At 44.7% G+C, this 27,231-nt stretch overlaps 1 protein-coding gene across 1 annotated transcript in view; it reads right to left on the bottom strand.

Annotated features, from left to right (window-relative positions):
* Positions 1-2,142: 2,142 nt before the first annotated feature.
* Positions 2,143-27,231, bottom strand: part of FAM131A (family with sequence similarity 131 member A) — a gene marked incomplete at both ends in the record, with an annotated part of 78,954 nt that continues 53,865 nt past the window's right edge. Inside the window, 3 exons of the mRNA XM_081329979.1 lie at positions 2,143-2,666; positions 4,438-4,566; positions 20,968-21,150. Coding sequence (XP_081186105.1) covers positions 2,143-2,666; positions 4,438-4,566; positions 20,968-21,150 — 836 coding nt within the window. The remainder of the gene's footprint in view (positions 2,667-4,437; positions 4,567-20,967; positions 21,151-27,231) is intronic.

The raw sequence follows: 27,231 nt of genomic DNA, 5'->3' as shown, positions 1-27,231 counted from the left end.
TCATTACTCAGAGAAAAACCACATCTACCCAAGTATGAGTAATTTATCCAAGTTTGGGAAGCACTGTGTTAAGAGACATCGAGACAGCAACTACGGTCCTCAGGATGTGGTCTCAAAAGTCCAGAAGGCAGTAGTTTGCGTTTATGTCCGTGTGGTCAGAAAAGTCAAGATGGCAACTGCAATGACACAAACAAACCAGATCTTCAATAACAGCAAGGTGGCCACCTTGACTTTTACAACCGCACCCTGTTGACAAGCTTGCTATTCAAATCTTTTTATCCAATATTCATATGCAGGAATATTGGTGCTGATGGGACTTTTTCTGGGAAAACGTACCCAGTAGCTCTCCAACTGATTTAATCGTCCTTCCTTCTGCCCCCAAAAAACTTTGCTAAAACTGGTGTGTGGACAACCTTAGGATTTTATCTCGGCATTCTCAACCCTTTTACCAAATTACAAATTCCCAGAAACCTTTGAAAAAAGCTGTGACAATTCCATCAGGATAAAACTCATTGGATCCTTCGGGGATGATTAGCTCTCCTTCACTCGGTGCTCTCCGGAGCACGGGTGTCAAACTCACCGTGTCACATGACGTGTCGCAACATATCGTGACTTTTTTTTTGCATTGCCGGAGCTGGGGCTGGCGCGACCTCCGCATGATGTAACCAGCCTGCGGAACAACAGTTTGACACCTCTGCTCTAGAGTTTGGAGTGGGGACCTAACACCCCCAAATTCCCAACCAGCAAGGTCAAAGTCCTTGTTATCTCAAGATTCAGGGAGGCCCGATCCCCGCAAACCATGATTGCAGATAAAAACCATCTATACCGTCCCTGCAATGATGACTCAGCATTCGTGACATCGCTGTGACTGGTTGGTGATGTTGCACCATCCAAATCCACTTAAGGTAGGTTTGGAGAAGAGGTGAGAGGCCAGAAGAGGCCATATGGAAGAGAGAGAGAGAGAGAGACGCTCACGCTTCTCAGCTGCAATCTCTTTAAGATGTGTGGATGTCAACTCCCAGAATGCCCCAGCCAGCCAAGACTGAGGCATTCTGGGAGTCGAGGTCCATGCATCTTAAAAGTGACTGACGTTCAGAGCCACTGCCTTAGAGCAAAAGGGAAGAGGTATAGATCATAGTACTCCCAACCTAGATGGGCCACAATGGGAGAGCAGAGCAGGGGATAGGGTACCCTAAGGAAATCCATCCATCTAAGGGCACCAGATCCTGGAAAGACAGAACATGGAGACACACATACAAAACTATAGAAAAGATCTGGAACAAGGTCATGTGGACTCAACTCGCGCTCTTTGCTTCCTCTCCAAAGAGATGGGGGAGGGGGGGAAATGGAGAAAATCAGCGCACACTGGGGCATCCCCACCCCACCCCCTATCCTCCCCCCCTTTCTTCCAATGGGTCCACAGTATAAAATCTGAGACAATAAAGCCAAGGATTGCCCTTTGGGCTGGGGTGGATTTTTTTTCTTGTTTTTTTCTCCTTTTTTTTTAAAAAAAGCATAACAAATCGCACATTCTTGTTGCATTTCACGTCCCGTTTCAGCTCTTCGCCACAAACCACAGGAGCCGGGTTGGGAAAAGGGGGGCATACAGGTAATCTCGGAAGTCTGTCGAGTTTCGTAGTCTGAAGAAGAGAAATGATTTTGGCTTGAAAAGAGCGTTAGCCATGCCACCTGGAGAGCGCACGAGGGTACCTCTGATTCCCGGGGCACCACGGCTGGATTTCGCCCAATGTTCCCCCCCTCAGATTTGTGGTGACTCCCACAAGCGTCGCCCTTCTTCGCTTGGCGTCCTCACCCTGCCCCGAAGACATTCCCATGCAAAGGAAACAAAACAGGCCACGAGAGAGGAAAAGAGAGGAAAATGCAGCAGGCAAAATCCACGAAGCCATTAAGCAACTCCTGAGGATTGAACGGTGGCATCGGAGGGCACCGTGGCGCTCGGGAAGGCGCTCAGGAGGGGGAGCTTTCGAACCCGCCACTCCCTGCCCACGCTGCCTTCATTCATCCAGAGGGGGAGGAGCCATCCCGCTGAGACAACTGATGGGCCGTGGAACTGGGTGGACGAAAGGTGCCATGGAGTGAGGCAAAATGGCAGGTGAAGCATGCCACGGAACGGGACGGGATTCACGGCTCGTTGGCGCCCTCCTCCGGGTCTCCCTCGACCTCCTCGCCTTCATTGTCGTCGAGCGACACCACGCCGGAGGAGGCCACATCGGAGACTTTTCTCCGGACCTGGCAGCTGTCCCCGTGGGCTTTGTAGTCCTTGCATGGAAGGCCCTCCTCCTCGGTGGGCGAGAGGCAGGACTCGGTGAAGGACATGGAGTACATAGAGTCCTGGCACTCCAGTTGTGCCAGGCTCCGGAAGGCACATTCCCCGGCAGTCTGGGTGGGCTTGGAGAGCAGCGTGTCCTCCCCGCCAGACACGGAGCCCAGCAGTTTGGCGGCAAGTTCCGAAGGGGAGCCCAACTCCTTGAGGAGGAAGCTGTCGTCAAGGCTGCAGAGACTGGAGTACAAGGTCTCCGGGGAGATGGTGGACTGAGAGGATTCGCTTTCCGGATCGCAAGAGCCCTGTCGGGAACTCAGATGGCACAGGCGGCTGTGCAGGAAACCCTTCAAGATGGTGCTGGTGGGGAGCTGGCCCACTGCATCTGCAACACAACGACCAAGAGGGGAGGGTTTAGCAACGCAGCGTTTCAGTTTAGTGAAAAGAAGCACCAGGGGGTGACAGGAATAGCAATGCTCCACTGTGGAAGGCAGGGGTCTTCAAACTTGGCCCTTTGAGGACTTGTGGACTTCAACTCCTAGAATTCCTCAGCCAGCAACACTGGTTGAGGAATTCTGGGAGTTGAAGTCCACAAGTCCTCAAAGGGCCAAGTTTGAAGACCCCTGTCCTTAGAGGCTACACCATGTAGCTAACTTTCTTTGATAGGCAGACAGACCCAGGTTTGTCGGCAGCTAATTGTAAGGAAAAGAAAGCTTTTGTTTGCCTCAGAGAACACAGATTGCACACTTTGTCAACACACATGTGCCAGCTGAGGGGCTCTTTGTGGACACAAAAAGCTTCTGGAGGCCCAGATGTCCTTCCTGTGAAAGCAGGGGTGAGCAGCTGAGAGAAGCAGGATTTACAAGCTTGTCTGAAAGGGCAGCTGGAACACTAATCAGAGCGGCCAAGTGGCTAGATCCATATTTAGAGCTTTTCTCCTGCTTGCACCACGCAAGTCCTTGAAATATCTTTGTTTTTTCTGCTATGTCCTTTGCGAGGTTTTTTGGGTTGTTGTTTTTTTGTCCTATCTCAAGCCTATGAGCGAGAGGGGTGATTTAATCATCGTGAACTGGATTGAGACAGTGCACTGTGACGGGATATGTCCCTCAACAGGGGGCCAAGCTAGCATGGTGATTGTTTATGTTTATGTTTATGTTTATTGGACTTATATACCGCCCTTCTCCCGTAGGACTCAGGGCGGTATATAAGTATATATTGTGCAAAGCTTGGTTTGATCATTTTGCAGGATGGGTCTCCTCCTCCTCCTTCCTCATCATCTCCTCCTCCTCTTCTTCATCCCTCCTCCTCTTCCTCATCTCCACCTTTTCCTCTTCTTTTTCCCTCCTCCTCTTCCTCCTCCTCCTCCTCCTCCTCCTCCTCCCTATCTTGAGGCTGTTAAGAAAAAATACAGTTTTCCTCTGCAAATGGTCCTGACATCTGGAACTCTGAAGAAGCCCCATTGTGCAGGGGTTTAAAAGGTGTTTTTTTTCTCTCTTTTGTATTTTACATTTTGATACACTAATAAAACAATTCAGTACCTAAAAGAAACTTTCCAGATGCAGAGTGCTAGATTTGCATTGAGACCTAGATTTTGGAATAAAGTTAAGTGGATCTCTGTTTTTTTTTTCTTCTTCACCTGCTTGGTTGGGTCTGCAGCCTCCGGGTCTAGCACAGCTCGGCACGGCCAACTCACCGTGACCAACTCACCACATCAAAATCGCTGTGGGACAACTTGGCACGGGACAACTCGTTGCGGGACAAGAGTTACACCAGGGCTCTTCAGACTTGGCCCTTTTATGACTTGTGGACTTTCACTCCCAGAATTCTGGGAGTGGAAGTCCACAAGTCATAAAAGGGCCAAGTCTGAAGACCCCTGAGTTACACTAATATCGAAGGAATGGTAGAATAGAACCATTAAAGAAAGGATGAAAAATGAAATTGCGAAGGACAAAAATTGAAATATTTTTTTAAAATTACTTTAAATACTTAAATTGAATTGTTGAAGTGTCCCACAGCGAGCTGGCCACGGCGAGTGGTCCTGCTGCAAGTTGGCCACAACGAATTGGCCGTGGTGAATTGGCCGTACCCAGTTGCCCCATTCTGGCAGCCTCCGGCTTGCTTTCAGCTTAATGGTGACACCAAGTCTCCTCACTTACCAGCTGCTTGGGCAGTTTCACCGGAAGTGGAAAAATCTTCATCGTAAGACTCGTCGTTGGAGTCATCCCCTTCCACGGATGACCAGGCTCTGAGTTTGGCTTCGGCGATGGCAAACTGTTCGGCTACACCTAGGGAGAAAGGAGCGTTGTTGTTATTTAGAGGAGATGAAACACAAGATGGAGGAAGAGCCATCATGAAACTCCAAAATCCACGCTTTGTACCTTACCAAACTGGAGTGACAAGCTGGGGAAAGATTAATCTAGTAGATTTTAGACCTCCAGCTGATTGATAAAAGTTGGAAAGCCATCTGGGAGAAAATGTTCCATAATATAGATTCATAGAACATAGAATAATACAGTTGGCAGGGACCTTGGAGGTCTTCTAGTCCAACCCCCTGTTCAAGCAGAAGACCCTATACCATTTCAGACAAATCGTTCTCCAGTCTCTGTTTGAAAGCCCCCGCAACTTTTAAAGGCAAGCCATTCCATCGGTTGATTGCTCTCACCATTAGGAAATTTTTCCTTACTTCTAAGTTGCTTCTCTCCTTGGTTAGTTTCCACCCATTTTTTTCTTGTCTTGCCTTTTGGTGCTTTGGAAAATAGTTTGATCCCCTCATCTTTGGAGGAACCCCTCAAATATTGAAACACTGCTATCATGTCACCCCTGTTCCTTCTTTTCATTAGACTAGACATGCCCAATTCCTGTAACCCTTCTTCATGTGTTTTAATTTCCAGCCCCCTAATCATTTGTGTTGCTCTTCTCTGCACTCTTTCCAGAGTCTCAACATCTTTTTTTTTTATATTGTGGGGACCAGTACTGGGTGCAGTATTCCAAGTGTGGCCGTACTAAGGCTTTGTGAAATGATACTAATACTTCACGTGAGGTAGTCCTTTACTTATGTAAGAAAAGAGCAAGCTGATCCGGAAGGTGGGGTTAAACATGTCATTAGTGTGGAGTCATTTTGTTGCCCCATGAGTCCTGAGGCCAACCCTCCCTTCCATTAATTCCGTTGACCCTTATCTAGCAGCCATTCAGATTTGACAATTAATTGACTAAATTCTTGCATTAGAGGTAGCATTAGAGTAGAGTCTTCTGTACCTTGAACTCAACTAATGTTTCTGGTTATTTGCACCTGGTATTAATCTAGAAGAGAAAAGTTTATTGTTGCTGTGCATCATACTAAAACCGCACCTACCCCATTGCCGGCAATAGGGGAAAAGTTGCGATACGTTACGCAATGTCACATGACGTCGCGAGTTTGACATGCCTGATCTAGTCGGTCACACTGACTATTCAACTGTCATGGTTCTGACAGATGAAACTCTTCAAAAGAACTTTGAGGCATTGTTTACCTTAAAGAATCTTTTATTCAAGAAGCATAATATCGGCACTACATAATCGAAGCCAAAAAACCAAATTCCCCTCCCCTGGGCACAAAGTAGCAAAGCACAATTCCCTCCTCCAACTAACAGTCATAAATCACATTCCCCAATTAGCTTGAAACGCGGGCTCCCTCCTCAGCTCTCCAGCCTGCCAAATCGTTATCCGCTCTGGGCTCAGTAACCTTGAATTCCCACGACTTGAAATTGTTGTCATGACTAACTGGACTCTCATCCACATGCCCCCTCCCAGCATCCATCAGCTCTAAAAGCGAAAGAGAAAAATGAATGCCTTTCCATCTGTTGTCAAAGCAATAACACCCGATGTTAGCAGCATTGACATCAAGGTTGGCAAAAGAGAATATTATTGGAAGAGAAAATCAAGTAAAGCTACTGTGTGGGTTACAGAATTATAGAAGCTAATAGTTATTGACTGTTTTTTTAAATATAGACCCAGACAACACGCTGTTTACCAAATATTAAGGTGATTATGTAAAAAAAAATCAATAAAATATATATTTTTTAAAAAAGGATCTAGTCGGTCACAGAGGGCTGGATTTAAATCTCTTGGGGCAACACCATGACTACGAACCCACCTTCCAGCTCAGCTTGCTCTTCTCCTACACTTCTGATCATTCATTTAGCAACCATTTGAAGTTACAAGAGTGCTGAAAAAAGTGAATTTTGATGGGTCCTTGCAGTTACGACTGTGGTTGTGTGATGACAGGACAGTGTCATTGGCAAAAGCCGCAGTGTCGTGGGATCCCCATTTGGGACCTCCCCAGCTGGATTCCGACAAGCAAAGTCAATGGGGAAGCTGGCGGGGAAGATTGCAAGTCGTGATCCTGCGGTGATTCGCTTAACGACCGCTGCAAAAAGAGTTGTGCAATTGGCTGTGGTTATGGGATGGCTCACTTCATGCCTGCGCCACTTAACGATATCTGTTGTGTTTGTAAGTTGAGGACCACCTGTAGAACCATCGATTCATTGCCGCTCAGATTGGCCCCTGTTTGCAAGTGGCGGGAATTCTCTTTTTCCATAAAGCAGGCATGAGACCAGCAAGCTGACCAAACTAAGACATTTGCAGTCCTTTGTTTAAGGATGCAAAGTACAAGATGATCAGAAGGACACACTTATTCCAGTGTTTAGAGAAATTGGGCTGCAGGAAAAAGCCAACTTGTATGGGAAAACTCTCCTAAGGAATAGGAAAACTGGAGGAAGCATAATTATTATAATTCTATAATTATAATAATAAAGGATAATAAAGTGCCTTTTTTCTCCTCTTTAGCAGGGCTTATGTGCCTTTAAGGGATGTGGTGGCTCAGTGGGTTAGGATGCTGAGCTTGTCGATCAGAAGGTCGGCAGTTTGGCGGGTCGAATCCTGAGTGCCGCGTAACAGAGTGAGCGCCTGTTACTCGTCCCAGCTTCTGCCAACCTAGCAGTTCGAAAGCACTTAAAAATGCAAGTAGAAAAATAGGGACCACTCCAGTGGGAAGGTAACAGCGTTCCGTGCGCCTTTGGCGTCTAGTCATGCCGGCCACATGACCACGGAGACATCCTCGGACAAGCGCTGGCTCTTCGGCTTTGAAACGGAGATGAGCACCGGCCCCTAGAGTCAAAAATGACTAGCACGCATGTGCGGGGGAACCTTTACTTTTACCTTATGTGCCTTTAACTGGAAGCTTCCTGCCTGCTGCCTTTCAATTGTATTGGTAACATAATTTGAATTCCAGCCAATGGGCAAGCTGTCCATGAATTCTGATTGTCAAAATGGGATTATCTTTATTACATTTTAAAAAAAATCTTTCTTAATTATATTATCGACTTTGAGTGCTTCTTAGAACATAAATTTAATCGCCATAGATCAACTGTGGCGACATACAAGAATGACTAAATAAATTGAACTGGAATCGCTTTTGAGAGTGGCAGTCTCAGCTGCTGTCCCCAAAACAGGCCGCAGTGCTGGGGGGTGCGTTTTGTTCTGGACACGCTGATTAGAAAAATAGACTCCTCTGTTTTTCTCAAGCTCTTTTTCTGAGCATCCCCATTTCCCTTATGCACATATGGACTGGATTTCCATCACCCCTTTATTAAATCTTCACATCCCAACTTCACTTAGATTACCTCTCCTTCTGAATAATATTGTGGGCCATTTGAAAGCCTTCCTTTCCAAAAAAACCCCTCCTTTTCAGGCTTACTTTTATCTTCTTATTTTTTTAATGGTTGGTTACCAACCAAGAATGAATTGCAGGATCCAATCTGGGTCGGTCACCAGAACCAGCAGTTTGGTCTTCTGAGCTTTTGGACCTGGCTAGAGCCCGTCCACAGGGAACTTTTTGCTCACCAGAAGGTGTGCTGTGTGCTGACCACCAGATTGCAAGAACACAAGTGAGCAGTCAGACGAGGAGACCCCAACTCATTGGTAGCCTCAAATTGCAATGAACAAGGACATACATTCAATTTCGCACCTACTAAGATTGTTGGCCGAGCAGACACAAAAACAGCCAGGGGAATTTATTTATTTATTTTATTTATTTTAATTCCATTTATATCCCGCCCTTCTCCGAAGACTCAGGGCGGCTTACAAGCTTAGCAGTAGCCTTCATTCTATGTATATGCCTGCTTATTAGGGCTTTCACACACACACACACCCAAGCGGCATTATTACAAAGTCAGCTTAATTTCCCCCAACAATTTGGGTCCTTTGAAGCCTGGGAAAGGGGCCACATAACAGTCAACAGGAGTGCTGATTTACCACCAGCTTATCAGATACTTAGGGACTGAGGATTTGGCAGCACAACGAAACAACAGCCAATAACCAGCCCTCAACACCCCAATCAACCAAAAAGCTACACACAACCAGGCACCACATAAATACTATGCATAGAATAGCCCAAAGCACAAATTCTGGTACAGATAAGTTCCCTGAGGATGGCTTCAGCACGAGTCTGAAAGCTTGAATGACTAAACCTTTGGTCCTGGTGACTGACCCGGATTGGATCCTACCACGTTACCCTGGGACATGTATATTTGCTTTCATTCACAAATGAATTGTTTAAGCTGTGGTTCTGTTAATGTGTTATAGGTGTTGGATCAACCTTCTCGATTCCCCAAAGCATTTTTTCACAGTACAGAATAGAGGTGGGATCACCTGGTGTCCTCCTTTCCATCAACTACGATGTTCATCTATGAACATAAAAGAATTAAACCTAGAATAACTCAAGGCCAGTCCCTTTGGAAATCTCAATGCTAATTACCTGTGGTTATTGTTTCTGTAGAGGTCTATGGTTCTTGATACATATAAATATATAGAAAATATAAATGGTTGCCTGTTACTCATGTTCCAATAGAAACCACAAGATGGTGCTTTTTGATACTACTGTTGCCATTTAGTGGTGGTCCAGATCTGGATTTCCTTGGGGGTTTCTCCCCCATCCCATCCTGTGCAGAAGCTGGGAAGGTCTGAGGCTTTCAATTGAGCCACATTAACGTGTCTATTGATTTGACCTGTCATTAGGCAGCTGAGCCTGTCTTTAAATAGGGGTACGCCACAGGCAGCTAATTTGGAACTCGCAGCTGCCTGGGGGTGGAGAGAGAGAGAGAGAGAGAAAGGGGGGAGGGAGAGGGAGAAGAAGAGAGAGGGGGGAGGGAGGGAGAGAGAGGAAGGGGGAGGAAGAGGGAGGGAGGGAGAGAGAGGAAAGAGGGAGGAAGAGGGAGGGAGGAAGAGAAAGAGGGGGGAGGGAGGGAGGGAGAGAGAGAGGGGGGGAAAGGGAGGGAGGGAGGGAGGAAGAGGGAGAGAGAGAGAAAGGGGGAGAGGGAGGGGGTAGGAGGGAGGGAGAGAGAGAGGGAAAGGGAGGGAGGGAGGAAGAGGGAGAGAGAGAGAAAGGGGGAGAGGGAGGGGGAAGGAGGGAGAGGGGGGAGGGAGGGAGGAAGGGAGAGACAGAGAAAGGGGGAGAGGGAGGGGGTAGGAGGGAGGGAGAGAGAGAGAGGGAAAAGGAGGGAGGGAGGGAGGGAGGAAGAAGGAAAGAGAGAGAGAAAGGGAGAGGGAGGGGGTAGGAGGGAGGGAGAGAGGGAAAGGGAGGGAGGGAGGGAGAGAGAAAGAGAGAGAAAGAGAGGGAGTTTTCAGCTCCAGCTTTTCTCATGGGCCCTGAACTGCCTGGCCGTCTCAGGCTGAATCAGATAACATGCTGAGCTGTGGAGGGGCCCAGCTGAAACATCCAGAGTGATTTATTGGGAGATTTTTCTGCTGTAATTCTGAATTTTAGTGTCGCTCAAGGAAGGAAGGAATTAAGGAAGGAAGGAAGGAAGGGTCAATCTCTCCCTCTCAACCCAACTCACCTCCTAGGATTGTTATTGTGAGGAAAATATAAGGAGGAAGCTGTGTTGGATCATTTCACCACCTTGAGTTAGTTGTAAAAATAACAAAAAGGCAGGAGAAATAAAATAAACCAACCAGGCGAGAAAACACGTTGGTTCTCCCACAGCCTCTCCCACGAAGGCAAAAACAGTGAGCAGACTTTTTTTGCTGTGCAGAAGGCAAAACCTTTCCTCCTAAGGCCGGTTTTACCTTCTCCAAGCAAGGGGCCTCCATGCCGGCCAGTACGATAAAGCTGGAATTTGAGGAATGTTAAGCATTATTTGAAAGGTCGAGGGTGAGAGAAGAAGGGGACGACAGAGAATGAGGTGGCTGGATGGAGTCACTGAAGCAGTAGGCATGAGCTTAAATGGACTCCAGAAGATGGTAGAGGACAGGAAGGCCTGGAGGAACGTTGTCCATGGGGTCGCGATGGGTCGGACACGACTTCGCAGCTAACAACAACAACAAAAGTATTATTTCCTGGGCAAGCAACAGGCCAGGGAAGAGCTGGGGAGCATTTCCCCCCCCTCTCATTTGTGGCCTCCAGAGCGTCTTTGGAGTGAGTCAAGTGTGGGAAGAATCCAGAGAAAGAAATATTTCAGAAAATATTAAAAAAGGCAGAATATATTTCCCCAAAGGAATAAATAATAATAATAATAATAATAATAATAATAATAATAATAATAATAATAATAATAATAATTTATTTATTTATTTATTTATTTATTTATTTATTTATTTATTTATTTATTTATTTAATTTTAATTCCATTTATATCCCGCCCTTCTCCGAAGACTCAGGGCGGCTTACAAGCTTAGCAGTAGCCTTCATTCTATGTATATGCCTGCTTATTAGGGCTTTCACACACACACACCCCAAGCGGCATTATTACAAAGTCAGCTTAATTGCCCCCAACAATCTGGGTCCTCATTTTACCTACCTCGGAAGGATGGAAGGCTGAGTCAACCTTGAGCCTGGTGGGATGCGAACCTGCACTAATTGCAGGCAGCTGGTGTTACTTAAGGAGGCATTAGCCCACTGCTCCACCAAGGCTCTTTTATAATAATAATAATAATAATAATAATAATAATAATAATAATAATAATAATAATAATAATAATAATAATAATAATAATAATAATAATAATAATAATAATAATAATAATAATAATAATAATAATAATAATAATAATAATAAAAAAAAAGGACAGAAACCAGCCCGGGCCCCTCTCCCCCCAAGCAGATAACTCAGCAGAGGCCAACGATTAGAAATGCAAATTCAATAATCCTTTCAGGAAGGTTTGAGCCTTCCAGCTGGAAACTGAAGGAATTAGGAAGACAAAGACCCCTAAAATCTACGTACCACCCCCCCCCCAAATTCTAAGGACAGGAAACACGCAGGGCTTTTTTTCTCATAGAACGCTCAGAACGGAGTTCCGGCACCTTTTCTGGATGGAACCTTGTAGGGTAGGCAAGGCGGGTTGTATGACATGTGTGAGTTCCGGCACCTTTTTCTTTTACAAAAAAAGCACTGGGAAACACAATAGGATTAACCCACCGATACCAAAAGGGCACACTCAGACTCAAGTCAAAGTACATGGCACAGGAAATACAATGCCTCAAACAGGAACAGGAAACAAAAGCTCAAGAAGGTATAAAAAAACCCCAGCACTCTCAGCTACATGTGGTCAGTTTTCCCGAAGCCCCTTTTCTGTCTGGCTCTTCTCTTCAATAAACCACTTTCTAAAGCAGCCTCCATTTTGTTCATTCCCGGCTTGGACTGGGCCCTGATGAAGATTTTTCTTTCGACACGAGTCAGACGTTGGGAGGCAAGGGGGGGGGGAGGAAGGCGGTTTGGGGAAAGGTTAAAAATAGGGGCCTTACGTCTTGCAGAGGTTGGAGGCACCTGTAAGTAGTCGTAGACTTCCAATCGTAATGGAGTCCGCTCATTGGGTTTGAAAGTCCTGACAGTTGTTAAGCAGGTCACCCAAGTGACAGACCGAATTTTAGAAGCTTTTTTCACCATGGTGGTTAAGTTGCAACTGTTGCAGTGGATAAGCGAACGCCACGGTTGTTAAGCGAACCTGTGGTTGGCTGTGGGTCGCTTTTGTCGGAAAGCAGAATTGAACGCCGGTTTTCAGCAAAAACTTCATAAAATGAGGTCATGTGAGCATAGGGTGCTACAAACAGGCATAAGGGTGAGTTGGCTCCCAAGTGCCCAAAATGTGATCCGGTAACCATGGTAGGGGTGGGGGTGGGGGAAGCTGTTAGAACATCTGCACTGGCTAGTGAATTTGAAGCTCCATTGTAACTTGGATTGGTCATTAAACAACTCTCATAAGTCGAGGATTACTCATATCGCACCATTTAATTCCAAAAACAGATAGTAACGGAATAACAGAGTTGGAAGGGACCTTGGAGGTCTTTTAGTCCGACCCCCTGCTCAGGCAGGAGGCCCTATACCATGGGTAGGCGATCTTGGCTCTTTTATGACTCGTGGACTTCAACTCCCAGAATTCCTGAGCCAGCATAGCTCAGCTTGGAAACCTCTCCCTTTCCCCTCAGCATGGCTGTCTCAGGAATTCTGGGAGTTGAAGTCCACAAGTCCTAAAAGAGCCAAGGTTTCCTACCCCTGCCCTATACCATTCCAGACAAGTGGCTGTCCAATCTCTTAAAAGCCTCCAGTGTAAGTCCTTGACTTACAACAACAACTGAGCCCCAAACTTCCATTGCTAAATAAGACGGTTGTTAAATGACTTTTGCTCCATTTTACGACCTTTGTTGCCACAATTGTTAAGGGAATCACTGCAGTTGTGAATCTGACTTCACCATGGACTTGGCTGCTCAGAAAGTCGCAAAAGGGGATCCAGTGATCCCGAACTGCTGCAACCATCGTAAATAGGAGCCACTTGCCAACCCCCGAATTTTGATCATGTGACCTTGGGGAATGCTGCAACGGTCGAAAGTGTGAAAAGCAGTCAGGAGTCACTCTCTCGGGGCCATTGTAACTTTGAACAGCCACTAAACGAATGGTTGTAAGTCAAGGACTACTTGTAATAAGGTGAATTTGACAGAGAGAAGTCCATCTTTTAGCCCTTCCAATTGTGTCCCTAAGAATAACAAAATGGTAAGGAAAAAATTGTCCCTTTCTCTCTGATGTTGTTATAGATAGAATAACCCTATTGGAAGGGACCTTGGAGGTCTTCTAGTCCAACCCCTTGCTCAGGCAGGAAACCCTACAGCATTTCAGACAAATGGCTGTCTAGTCTCTTAAAAACCTCCAGTGATGGAGCATCCACTGCTTCTGAAGGCAAACCGTTCCACAGGTTAATTCTTCTCACTGTCAGGAAATTTCTGCTTAGTTCTAAGTTGCTTCTCTCCTTGATCAGTTTCCATCCATTGTTTCTCGTCTTACTTTTTGGTGCTTTGAAAAATAGTTTGGCCCCTTGTCTTTGTAGGAGCCCCATAGATAGTGGAAGACTGCTGTCATGTCCTCCTAGTGCCAGAGGTAGACAAACCTCGGCTCTTTTATGACGGGTGGACTTCAACTCCCAGAATTCCTGAGCCAGCATGGCTCAGCTTGGAAACCTCTCCCTTCCCCCTCAGCGTGGCTGGCTCAGGAATTCTGGGAGTTGAAGTCCACCAGTCATGAAGGGGGCCAAAGTTTCCCCCATGCTGGCTCAGGAATTCTGGGAGTTGAAGTCCACGAGTCATAAAAGAGCCAGGGTTGCCTACCCCTGCCCTAGTCCTCCTTTTCACGAGGCTAGACATACCCAATTCCTGCAACCGTTCTTCACGTGTTTGAGCCTTCAGCCCCCATCTTGACCATTGCTGAGATGATACCACCCCCTTCAGCCTTCCACCGCTTTTTTACAAAGTTTCCTGGCGGCTGAAAATTGGCCTGACACCCATTCCCGTTTGCTCTCCCTCTCCATGAGTGAATTGCTCCTTCCCCCCCCCCCACCAGGCGGTTAAATGAAGGATAACCAAGTTGAAAAACTAGCCTCCTTTAATTAAGGGAGTAACTGGGGAACCAGCTCTATGCATCAATCTTCATTTGCTACTTGACAGGCTGGGAAGGAAAAAAAGTTGGAGCAGAAGAGAGAGGCGGAGAGGCCCCCCAAAGCACAAAATAAAATAAAATAAAATACAACAAATGTCTGTATTTGGCAAGGTTTGAGCCCTCCCCCCGCCCTCTTTCCCCAGGACTCTTGATCGAGCAGCTGACTCAGAACAGCTTGAAGATAGATAAATTTGTGCTGTCCTGGCTTGTGATTGGATAGATAGTCTGTCCGCAATACCGACATGACCTGAGTTTGTCAGGAAGGACCTTGGTTTGAGGTGACTTGGGGAAAACAAGGGTATGGAAGTGGAAATATTTCACCAGGAGCTGTTCCTAAGCCTTGGTCCCATGAAGCTGGTTGAAACTTTGCAACAGCCAATGGGGTTTCTCTGATTCTTTACAGGGGGTCTAGGTAACCAACAGGTGGCAGGAGACGTTGCCTAAAACTAACTCTATGCTCCCTCTAGTGGTGGTCTGGAGTTTTGCAATCTTGCTGCCCACGGCATAATAAACAAGAAACCCAAATTATACTGATAACACCTCCTTTTCTGGAGCCTGGTCCAACCACAATCAAAACTAACGAGCAAGGATGAAGAAATGTACATAAAAGCAATAAAACAATACAAATCATGTTGTACTGACAATATGTTTTATGTTGTAAATCTCCTGGGTTTCAAAATATAGGGGAGAACTTTGCCTTCAAGCGCCACCTTGCAGCAAGATTTTCTGGAAAAACACAATACGCTGAGAGTAGACTAGACAAAGGATCAAGGATTTGCCAGCACATTCACACACATATCATTCAAACAAATAAGGTTAACATTTGCCAAACTTAGTATGCAGCGTATGCTCAGCCACTAGGGCTTAAACTGAGTGGGTTAAACATGTTTAAGCACTACTCAGCAAGCATTACCTGGCCTTCCACAACAGACTAGCCCAGTGCTTCTCAAAACTTGGCAAATTGAAGAGTTGAAATCCACACATCTTAAAATTGTCAAGTTTGTGAAACCTTGCACCGGACCATGATCTCACATGTGGGCTGGGTTGGCATAACTAGCTGAGGCATAAAGTGTTAGACCAGGTTTAAACTAACCAAGTTCAGCTTGTTAAAGTCCTGGGCTGACCTGGTGATGATGGTTAGTGCATCAGGCTAGAAAGCAGGAGACCATGAGTTCTAGTCCTGCCTTAGGCATGATGGCCGGTTGGGTGACTTTGGACCAATCAGCAGGAGACGGTGAGTTCTAATCCCGCCTTAGGCACAAAGGCTGGCTGGGTGACTTTGGACCAATCAGCAGGAGACGGTGAGTTCTAATCCCACCTTAGGCACGAAGGCTGGCTGGGTGACTTTGGGCCAGTCATTTTCTCTTAGCTCAACCCACCTCACAGGTGGAGAGGGGGTATTAGGCATGTTTGCTGCCTTGAGTTATTTACAAACAAAAATAAAGGTTGAGTAAAATCAAGTAAATAAACAAGCACAATTCAAGCATGTCTTTAAGAGGCAAGAAGCAGAACTGCTTTCAAATAAGAGAGAGAGATTTCCTCAAGGGATGGTCTACCCCAGTCTCAACTTCAGCAAGTTTAAGCTGTGTGGACTTCAACTCCCAGAATTCCCCAGCCAGCTGGCTGGGGAATTCTGGGAACTGAAGTCCACATAGCTCAAAGTTGCTGAGGCTCAGAAACACTGGCTGACTCTCATAAAGCCTGGGCCAAGGGTCGGATCTGCCTTCTCCATCCTGTCCTTATTTATCCCATGGAACGGCTGTCCTCTTCTCCCCTCAGCTGACAAGCTGTCAAAACGCAAACAGTTCAGCTATTAAAGCCTATGCACAGCTTGGACGACGGCCATAACCTCTGGTAACCTTTATTTACAAAGCGGAATTTCTCCTCCCCGAAATCGCTTGCATAGGCCTTGCCAGGACCAAGGTTTTGGATTCAACGGAGGAGGCAACATCGCTCCCCTGCTTCAGCTTAAGGAGGGCAGAGTAAGGAGAGACTTAAATCCTTCACTGGCTTTTTCCCTGAGTTTTGAACTGACTCAGATGCTGGCCTTGGTGAAGCTCGGCCACATAAGGACAAGCCAGCCTCTTCAGAATAACAGAACGACAGAGCTGGGAGGGACCTTGGAGGTCTTCTAGTCCAACCCTCTTCTCAAGCAAGAGACTCTATACCAGGGATCAGCAACCTGAAACAGTGAAAGAGCCACTCGGAACCAGTTCCCTCACAAAAGGAAAATCTGGGAGCCGCAAAAATGTGTGCACATGCGTGTACATGCGCGCATGTGCAGAACAGGGTTTGACTGAAGAGTGGAGCCAAGGCGAGATATGCACCTACCCTGCATATTTGAATTGATTGGTTGAACTTTTTTAGTCCCACTTTTTTTTTTGGACTGCACGTCAGAGGACTGGGAGCCGCGGGTTGCAGACCTGTGCTCTATACCAAGGGTAGGCAACCTTGGCTCTTTTATAGCATAGCTGACTCAGGAATTCTGGGAGTTGAAGTCCATGAGTCATAAAAGAGCCAAGGTTGCCTACCCCTGCTCTATACCAAGGGTATTCAAACCTGGCCCTTTTATGACTTGTGGACTTCAACTCCCAGAATTCCTCAGCCAGGTTTGAAGACACCCCCCCCCCGGCCTATGCCATTTGTAGAGCTTAGGACTGCCCCTGACCTTCACTCATTCCGCCGGGACCTGAAGACCTGGCTCTTCGAGCTTTCTGGCCTAGACTGAGGGTATTAACTGGGGTTTTAATTGTATTTTTAATTGTGATTGGGTTTTTATTTCAAGGTTAGTGTAATTATTTTAATTGTTTTTAATTTTTGTAACTTGTTGCATTGTTTTAAAAAAACCTTGTGAACCGCCCTGAGTCCTACGGGAGAAGGGCGGTATATAAGTTTAATAAAATAAAATAAAATAAATAAATAAAAATAAATTTCAGACAATTGGCCTGTCCAATCTCTTCTTAAAAAAATCTCCAGTGGTGGAGCACCCACAACCTCTGGAGGCAAGTCATTCCAGTGATTAATTCTTCTGTCAAGAAATGTCTCCTTATTTCTAAGTTGGTTCCCTCCTTCATTAGTTCCCATCCATTGCTTCTTGTCCTGCCTCCAGGTGCTTTGGAGAATAGCTTGACCCCTTCTTCTTTGGGGCAGCCCTTCAAATATTGGAATGTTGTTATCATGTCAGGTTCAGCTTGCACACACACACACACAGAGAGAGAGAGAGAGAGAGAGAGAGAGAGAGAGAGAGAGAGAGAGAGAGAGAGAGAGAGAGAGAGGAAAAGGGACAAAGCTGGTCCAAAATATAGGACCTCTGAGTCCCCACACCCCACATATCCAAAGGCACCAACCTATTTTGTTTTTTAAAAAAACAAACAACCTTGGTGATTCAAGAGAAGAAACATCTTTCCAGGCACTTGGTGACATTGCTCCGTCTCTCTGGGTGCCAATCATTCCAACGTCGCCCAGAGCAGAGGAGACAATCCAAACAAACCTCCAGGATGAAAGTGACAGCTTTGCCCGGTGCCCAAAACTTGGTTGATGTTTTAGGGGTTGTTGTTGTTGTTTTTTAGTAAGGCAAGCATCGTTTTAACTGCGATGTGGGTTTGGTTGACAAGCTGCGGCTTCCAAAGAGAGCCTTAAAAATAATGTAAAACAGGCTCATTCTTGGAAGCAAGATTTTGAATTGAGGGAAAAGGAAGCGTGTGAACACACCATGGGGTGAATAAGGTTCCTCAGGGCATCTGGGGAGGGGGCTTTTAAAAAAATAATAATCATGGAGCAGCTCACTCATTTTTGTTCAGTTTGTTCAGCTCCAAAGATGGGGGGGAAACCCACATGGGCTTGGATGGCCTATAGACTAAGCTAATACTGTTGAGTGGTTTATTTCTCAATGGGTTGTGGGAACCCACCCTTGTCTTTGTAGGTGGTGTGAACTAGATTTAAGCCTATGGCTAATGTACTTAGATACAGGATTTTATAACAAAAGGGTTGTCCATAGGAAAGGCAAGGGCCTGTTAAGTTAAGTCCACACAGACAGTGGTAAGGACAGCCGAGAAGATCATAGGAAGCTTGCTTCCTAGTATGCAGGATGCTGCTTGTAAGCGCTAGGGCTCGAAGCATTGTTAGAGACCCTACACACCCACTTTACGGTCTGTTTCTCTTGCTCCCCTCTGGGAGGAGGTTTCGAAGTATTTATAGCAGGACTACTTCTTATGCAGACGCAATTTTATCTGGCCCCATGGTGAGGCGGAGACATGGAATAGCCCATCCATTGGGGAATTTACAGAAAAAGCAAAACACACATCACGACAACAAAACAAATACAATGCATCACAAGGACATTATAGTACAAACTACCTGTTTCTAATCTAGTACCCCCCCCTAGAACTTATGCTGGTCTATGAGTCTCTTTGTCCTCAAGCATAACCAGTATTCATGTAAGGCAGAGGTGGAGAACTATGGCCCCCTTTATGACTTGTGGACTTCAACTCCCAGAATTCCCATGCTGGCTCAGTAATTCTGGGAGCTGAAGTCCACAGGTCATAAAAGGGCCATTGTTCTATTTTTGCTATATATGCAAATTATATGCTGGAGGCATGACAGCCATAGTTCCCCACCCCTGATGCACGTTAATGAAGTTGCACGCACCATGGTTTCAGCCAGGCTAAAATGGAAAACTCTGGGTTCCAGCAAGAAGTTAATTTCCCTGAGTTGTCTGAATGGAAGTGAGCAGCTTTGTTTGTGTGAAACGCTAGCATCCGGGTCGGTGATTTTCCCTTGATTTTAATGTAAGGTTTTCCTACGCATATTTATTTCTATTTGCAAGCAAGTTCCCCTGTTATTCGTCAGAACCACTCAGAAACAAGCCGTAGCTAGGAATCAGTCTTAATGAACTAATTAAGTTTTAATGAACTCACTCCCTGCACTTACTTCTACTAGGATCTGATTAAGGTAGCAAATGAGCAGCGGGGAACATTTATAAAATATCCAGACAAAATCCAATTAAACAATCATGACGCTGACCTCCAAACACCAGCCTGGAATTCATTTCTCCTTTGGTTTTGCTTCTAGCTCGGTCCCTCGGCACCAGCCAATTTTGTCAAGCAAAGGTGAGCAATTTACAAAGCATATGTGAGCCTCAGTGAGGCTACATCCACCCCACCCCACCACAAAAAAACCAGGCACCATAATAGGTGTATTTCTGAAGTACGGTTTTATACCATCTGGAGGGGCTGAAGGGAAGGTTTTAAGGGTGGCGATTGCAGCCAAATTGCTCCTTAGTGGGTTGCCATGTCCATTTCCGCCTTTAAAACTCTCACCAAAAGACCCCTAAAAATGGATGCATCCCTTCTGGGGCTGTCATCAAATGGCCTCCTGAACTTCTCCAGAAGATCTGAAGGCTGAGAGGGTTCCATGATCTATATTCAGTGCTTGAAGGCATTAAGCCAGACGAAGTGTTCAAACAGCAACAAGTTTATTCTAACTCAGAACAGAACAGAAGCAATCTACTGGCTGCTGCGCAGCTATTTATACGGTTGGCCTCTAGGCGGCGACCAATAGGTTTAAAGTAGCAGTTTCCCGCCCCAAACCTAATTATCAGCCTGGAGACAGCAAGTCTGGCTTTCAGCAACCTTTACAGCACACACACACACACACACACACACAGAAAGTAGGTCAGACATAAAGCAAGCAGTCAGACATTAAGCAAGTGAACTAAACAGATAAGGCCAATACATTACAAGTTCAATAGCTGCAGATTCACTAGTTTAGTAATAGATCCCGTGAGCATACAAGAAAATTGGCTTAATTGAATAAGGAATGGTTAACTTAACCATGAGTAAGAATGCCAAGGTGAACACAACCCATGTTGTCTGTGAATCACACCATCTGCCTCCCACTACTGGGCAGCTGCTTAGTAGAGATGGGTCTTTTCCCCAAAAGCACCATAAACCAGTGACTAAATATTGTTTACTAAGTACCCAGGAAAATAGGCAGCTGGGCATGTGTGAACCCTTCTCCTCAAACCCCAGGAAAGTATGGGTGCCGAGATTTGGTGCAAAACCAACACAAAGTGCTAGATGGGAGAAAAGAAAGAGAGAAAGAACTCTTTTCTTCCAGACAGTATCAACCTTGGCTCGTGCAACTCAGATCTGGCATTAGATTTCTGGCATAGACTAGACCAGGGGTAGGCAACCTCGGCTCTTTTATGACTCATAAAAGAGCCGAGGTTGCCTACCCTTGGTTAGACCAGTGTTTCTCAACAATGACAATATGGAGATGAGTGGACTTCAACTCCCAGAATTCCCCAACTAACATGTTGGCTGTGGCATTCTGGGAATTGAAATCCATATATGCTGGCTGTGGAATTCTGGGAGCTGAAGTCCACAGATGCTGACTGGAATTCTGAGAACTGAAGTCCACACATGCTGGCTGTGGAATTCTGGGAGTTAAAGTCTACGCATGTTGGCTGTGGAATTCTGGGAACTGAACTACACACATGCTGGTGTGGAATTCTGGGAGCTGAAGTCCACAGATGCTGGTGTGGAATTCTGGGAGCTGAAGTCCACAGATGCTGACTGGAATTCTGAGAACTGAAGTCCACGCATGTTGGCGGTGGAATTCTGGGAGTTGAAGTCCACACATCTTAATTGAGAAACACTGATCTAGCCTAAGGCACCTCCTGAGAGAGCTCCTGCCCCCCCACCTGTTTTCCCCTCCCTCGCAGTCCCACCTGCAGCAAACCTGGCCTCCTGCTCTCCTTCACTGAGATCCGAGTAAGAGTTGAAAGTGCTTTCCAAGGTTGCAGGAGAATCGATCGGTTTGCACCATCCCTTCCACTCGATCAGGTGGGCCACCCTGCCTTGCGCCATAGCGGTGGGCTTGGTCACATGGTCCTTCACCACCTGGGAAATACCTGCAACCGAACAGTCAGAGTTAGCTGGAGATGCCCTCAGTTCGCTGAGACGGTCTCTTTCCACTTTCGGGACTCTCCCCAACCTGTTGAAGGATCCTGGCAACAACTGAATTAAGGAACTTGAAGTTTTGATACATACTGAATTTAGCGTTCTTAGGAACATTTGCTACTTAAAACATTTGCTCTTCTAAAAGAGCAAAATCTCTGACTCGTGGCTTGTTTTGGACTTCCTTCGTCCCTTCTGTACAACCGACATGACCTTTGTTGATTAAAATATCCCTTGTTTCTGCATGCATTCATATTTTTAACGTTTTCTTATTTGCAGTGTGTGGGCAGAGAACATTTGCTGGAAAGGAGAAAAGCTGCTTAATTTATTAGGCTGTGGAGAAACAGGTCTTAGAGCAGGGCTTTTCAACCAGTGGTACGAGTACCACCTGTGGTACATTGGCACCTGGCAGGTGGTACGCGACCATCCTAGAAAAGTGGTAGAGGGGGAGGAGAATAAGCTGGACCAGTGGCAGCACCGCACAAGCCTGAGAGAGAGATGGCTGGAGCTGCAGGGTTGTCAGGGCTCAGCCGAAGCGCCAGGCTCCAGCTGGAGCTCGGCGCTGATCCTGGCGCTTCTGCTGAGCCCAGAAGAAGCGCCGATCAGCTGGAACGTTGCAGCATCTCCAGGGTCTTATGATTTACATTCAGATGCTTGGCAACTGATTCATATTTATGATGGTCACAGTGTCCCAGGGTCATGTGAGGTGACCAAAACCTGCTGCAACCACCCAGCAGATGGGGGGAAATAAAAACCAAACACACCCCCACCCCACCCCCACTGCCAATCCTCAACAGAAATGCTCACAACAATGAAAACCTCAGACAGGAGGAAGAGCGCCACTGGGCGGGCAGGCAGGTGTCTTGCTCGGCTGTGGCTTGGGGGGCACTTTTTTCAGTGCCATTGTAACTTTGAACAGTCACTAAGTGAAGTGTTGTAAGTCGAGGACTAGCTGTACTTCATCACTTTTTTTCCTTTTTTTTTTTTTTGGTCATCAAGTTTTTGACACCTTGCTAGGTGACTGGTGGTACTCGGATGTTGCCATATCCTAAAAGGTTGAAAAGCCCTGTCTTAGAGCACTGGTTTTTTTTTTCAATCTTGGCCACTGGAAGATGGGTGAACTTCAACTCCCAAACTTCATATTTGCTGGAGAATTCTGAGAGTTGAAGCCCACAAATCTTCCAGTTGCCAAAATTGAAAAATACTGCTTTAGAGGCATAGGGAGAGATCTTCAAAAGACTGCAGTAAAAGTAACAACAGCAGGCTGAAACAAATACATATACCTACTTAAAACTTTAAATTGCTACAAATAAACACAATGGTACAATACAATGCAAAAGCTTTATCATCTATTTGGACTTTTTGAGCCACACAAGCCCACCCCCCCACACACACACCCTGTTTCTTTTTTTTTCCTTTTTTATTAGTTTTCCAATATTACAATAATATCTTTGAAAAGCAACGTGGTGTCCGGGTTACAATAATTCCATTTCAGACAAATACATATTATTACAAATCTCCCAAGTTATTGTAACCAATACTTCCTCTCTCTCTTTTCCTTTAATACATACTATCTCTTATCTAAATTAACATACTTCTCATTGCTATCCATCAGTCATTTAATAGTTTTTTTTAATATTTATCAATATTTTAGTATATTTTATATTTTAACATTCCGTCTTTAAAACATCAAACACCTTATATATTTTTCTAGCTTTAATTTTACATTGATATTGAAATTAAACGTTTAAGATTTCTCATTTTCATATTGCTAAATAACCTCCTTTACACAATTTTCTCCAATACCTAGTAATGTAATCCAGTTCTTATTTATCTCATTTCTATATCCATATCAGTCATACAATATTTAGAATAGTAATAAAAATACCAATTGCAAGGAGGAGAAAGAAGAGGAGGACAATATAATATTCTTGTTTCTTATTTATAGTTTCCACATATTAAAAATTAACCAAAATTTCTTCCATTTCAACATTTAATACATCCTCTCCTGTCTCTACATCCAAGTATATTAGTTACATTCTATCATTTTTAATATATATACATCTTAACTCATATCATTTAAAGAACTCAATATTTCAATGTTAGTATTCATACATCTGTATTTTATTTTATTTTTATTTTTTGAGTTAGTCAGTATTTTTGCCTACTTATCAAAACAATCTCTCGTAATCCCAATACAATCCTGTCTATTTTGGTATTAGCTATTTCAGGCTTCTTAAAAATGTTCAGATTTCTTCAATCTTATTCTTGCTTTCTTCCTTTGCCATATCATTTTTCACTTCTTTGCCTCAGGGTCATCAAAGCATTCTTGTGTTGCTATATCATATTGAAGTGGTCCTCCAGTCTCCACTTTTGAAGGATTGAAGAGTCTGCTAACAGCACCAAATCTTCTCATTATTTTCACCTCTTGATATAATTGTCCTGGTCTAAGTAAAGTTTTTCCCATCTGTTCTCCATTACAATCTTCAAAAGCCTGCATTTGTTGAATATTTAATTCTTCTGCCAATGTATTTACAGTAATTGTTCAATTTCTTCTGTTAAGTTCTGTCCCAATAAAATATTAGTTATAGTCACAGTTTGAGTTTGAGTTTGTTTCATCGAGATGCTTTCTAATTCTTTTCCAAAAGCTCTTATTTCATCGCCAGCTGCAGAAAGGAAGTTTGGTAAGATATTTCCCACATAACATGGATTTGTTTTTGAAACTCTTCCATAGTGAAGTTTCACATCTGGTGTTCAAGGTTACTCTTATTTTATTTTTCTTAAATATTTTCTTGGTGGTTTTTTTTAAAGAGAAAGTCAGATTGCAATTTTAAGTTTAGCCACTGGGTGTCCCCCAAGTACTTTGGAAATTCTTTTCTTGTAGTCCATTTCTTTCTTCAACTTTTTTTTTTTAAAAAAACCACCCCTGGGCTTGCTCGCCGCTTATTTGAAGGGAGGGTTTAATTTCCCCCTCCCTCTCTACAGGGGGGAAAGCAGCTTATTTAGGTGAAAAGAAGAAGATTAATGTATAAGAGAGGAATCTTACCCCCGTCTCTTCCACGCTGCTTTAATGTTGCCTGATGGTCAGTTTGACTTCGGCTGTCTGCAGCCTAGTAACTGGCCATATTCCTATGGCCAGTCTTTCATCCGCCAGTACAAAGGGAATGCAGGCACTAACAGGGGGGGGGGGTTGCGGCTTCCCTGCATTTCTGCAAAAGCCCCTTCTGTCTGGTCACCCCTCCAGGGCGACTCTTCGGTCCTTTTAGGACCCCCCAGCGATGCGAATCTGGACGTGGAAGACAAGAGCCATCCTCCAGACGTCCATGACAACTGACTTGGCAAACCGGAAGTCCACACACCCTGTTTCTAAGGCCAAATATGATGTTCTCCAAATCTGCAACCAATTTTGGTCATCATACCACAAAACAGATGTTGAGACTTTGGAAAAAGTTCAGAGAAGAGCAACTAAAATGATCAAAGGCCTGAAGATTAAAACAAATGAAGAATGGCTGCAGGACTTGGGGTTTGGCTAGTCTAAAGAAAAGAAGAAATAGGGGAGAGATTATAGCAGTGTTCCAGTATTTGAGAGGCTGCCACAAAGAGGGGGTCATATTATTCTCCGGAGCATCAGAGGGCAGGACAAGAAACAAAGGTTGGAAACTGAACAAAGAGAGAAGCAACCTGGAATTAAGGAGAAAGTTCCTGACAGAGGACAATTAACCAGTGGAACAGCTTGCCTTCAGAAATCATGGGTGCTTCATCACTGGAGGTCTTTAAGAAGAGACTGGATGGTCACTTGTCTGAAATGGTATAGGGTCTCCTGCTTGAGGAGGGGGCTGGACTAGAAGACCTCCAAGGTCCCTTCCAGATTCTATTCTATTCTATTCTATTCTATTCTTGGTGGAGCAGTGGGCTAATGCCTCCTTAAGTAACACCAGCTGCCTGCAATTAGTGCAGGTTCGCATCCCACCAGGCTCAAGGTTGACTCAGCCTTCCATCCTTCCCAGGTAGGTAAAATGAGGACCCAGATTGTTGGGGGCAATTAAGCTGACTTTGTAATAATGCCGCTTGGGGTGTGTGTGTGAAAGCCCTAACAAGCAGGCATATACATAGAATGAAGGCTACTGCTAAACTTGTAAGCCGCCCTGAGTCTTCGGAGAAGGGCGGGATATAAATGGAATTAAAAAATAAAAAAATAGTGACTATTCTATTCTATTCTATTCTATTCTATTCTATTCTATTCTATTCTATTCTATTCTATTCTATTCTATTCTATTCTATTCTATTCTATTCCTATCTGCCTATCCTATCCTATCCTATCCTACTCTACTCTATGCTCTACTCTACTCTACTCTACTCTACTCTACTCTATTCTATCCTATCCTATCCTATCCTATCCTATCCTATCCTATCCTATCCTATCCTATCCTATCCTATCCTATCCTATCCTATCCTATCCTATCCTATTCTATTCTATTCTATTCTATTCTATTCTATTCTATTCTATTCTATTCTATTCTATTCTATCCTAATATTCTATTCTATTCTATTCTATTCCATTCCATTCCATTCCATTCCATTCCATTCCATTCCATTCCATTCCATTCCATTCTATTCTATTCTATTCTATTCTATTCTATTCTATTCTATTCTATTCTATTCTATTCTATTCTATTCTATTCTATCCTATTCTATTCTATTCTATTCTATTCTATTCTATTCTATTCTATTCTATTCTATTCTATTCTATTCTATTCTATTCTATCCTATTCTATTCTATTCTACTCTATTCTATTCTATTCCAGAATATTTTCCAGTGCCCTTTTTGAGTGTCCTCTTCATTTTGCTATCCGAGTCAGCCTTCATTCTTGGCAGCTTTATGGACAAATAGATTCAGTTTTCTTAGCAAGATTTTCAGAAGTCGCTTGCCCTTGAGGTCTTCTTTCTAAGGCTCAGAGAGGGAGGGAGTGGCCCAAAGTCTTCCAACTGGCTTCGTGCCTAAGGCAAAACTAAATAAGACTCATGGTTTCCCGTCCGTCAATCACAACGCTAAATTAGCTCTCCTTCTGAGGGCCAAGCCATGTGGGCCCCGTTATTACAGGTAGTGCTCGACTTACGACCACAGTTGAGCCCCCAAACTTATGTTCTTCAGCGAGACACTCGTTAAGTGAGTTTTGCCCCATTTTACGACCTTTCTTGCCACCGTTGTTAAGGGAATCATCGCAGTCGTTAAGTTATTTATTTATTTATTGTTATTTATTTGTTTGTTTTATATACCGCCCTTCTCCCGGAGGACTCAGGGCGGTGTACAGAGCAATAAAGTAAGAATACAATAAAGCAATAAAGTGAGAAAATTTTAAAACCCAAATCAACAACACAGTTGTTAAGTGCATTGACTTGGCTTGTCAGAAATTTGCAAAAGCGGATCGCATGAACCCCGGACATGGCAACTGTTATAAATATGGACCAGTTTCCAAGCATCTGAATTTTGATCACGTGACCCTGGGGATGCCGCATTAAGTATAAAAAACGGTCCCAAGCCCCTTTTTTCAGGGCCGTTGTAACTCCGAATGGTCCCTGAATAAACTGTTGTAAGTCGAGGACTACCATATTAGGAACATATAAGGAACAGTTGCTGGAATTGGACATGTCTAGTTTAACGAGGACAAGGACTAGCGGGGGGACATGATAGCAGTCTTCCAATATCTCAGGGGCTGCCCCAAAGAAGAGGGAGTCAAGCTATTCTCCAAAGCGCCCAAAGGCAGGACAAGAAGCAACGGATGGAAACTAACCAAGGAGAGAAGCAACCTAGAACTAAGGAGGAATTTCCTGAGAGTTAGAACAATTAACCAGTGGAACAACCTGCCTCCAGAAGCTGTGAATGCTCCAACACTGGAAGTTTTTAAGAAGAGACTGGCCAGCCCTTTGTCTGAAATGGTATAGGGTTTCCTGCCTGAGCAGGGGGTTGGACTAGATGACCTCCAAGGTCCCTTCCAACATTATATTATTATTATTATTATTATTATTATTATTAT

Source organism: Vipera berus, assembly GCF_964194415.1.
Source record: "Vipera berus genome assembly, chromosome: 5".
Taxonomy (NCBI): domain Eukaryota; kingdom Metazoa; phylum Chordata; class Lepidosauria; order Squamata; family Viperidae; genus Vipera; species Vipera berus.
This window is presented reverse-complemented; position numbering and strand designations above follow the sequence as displayed.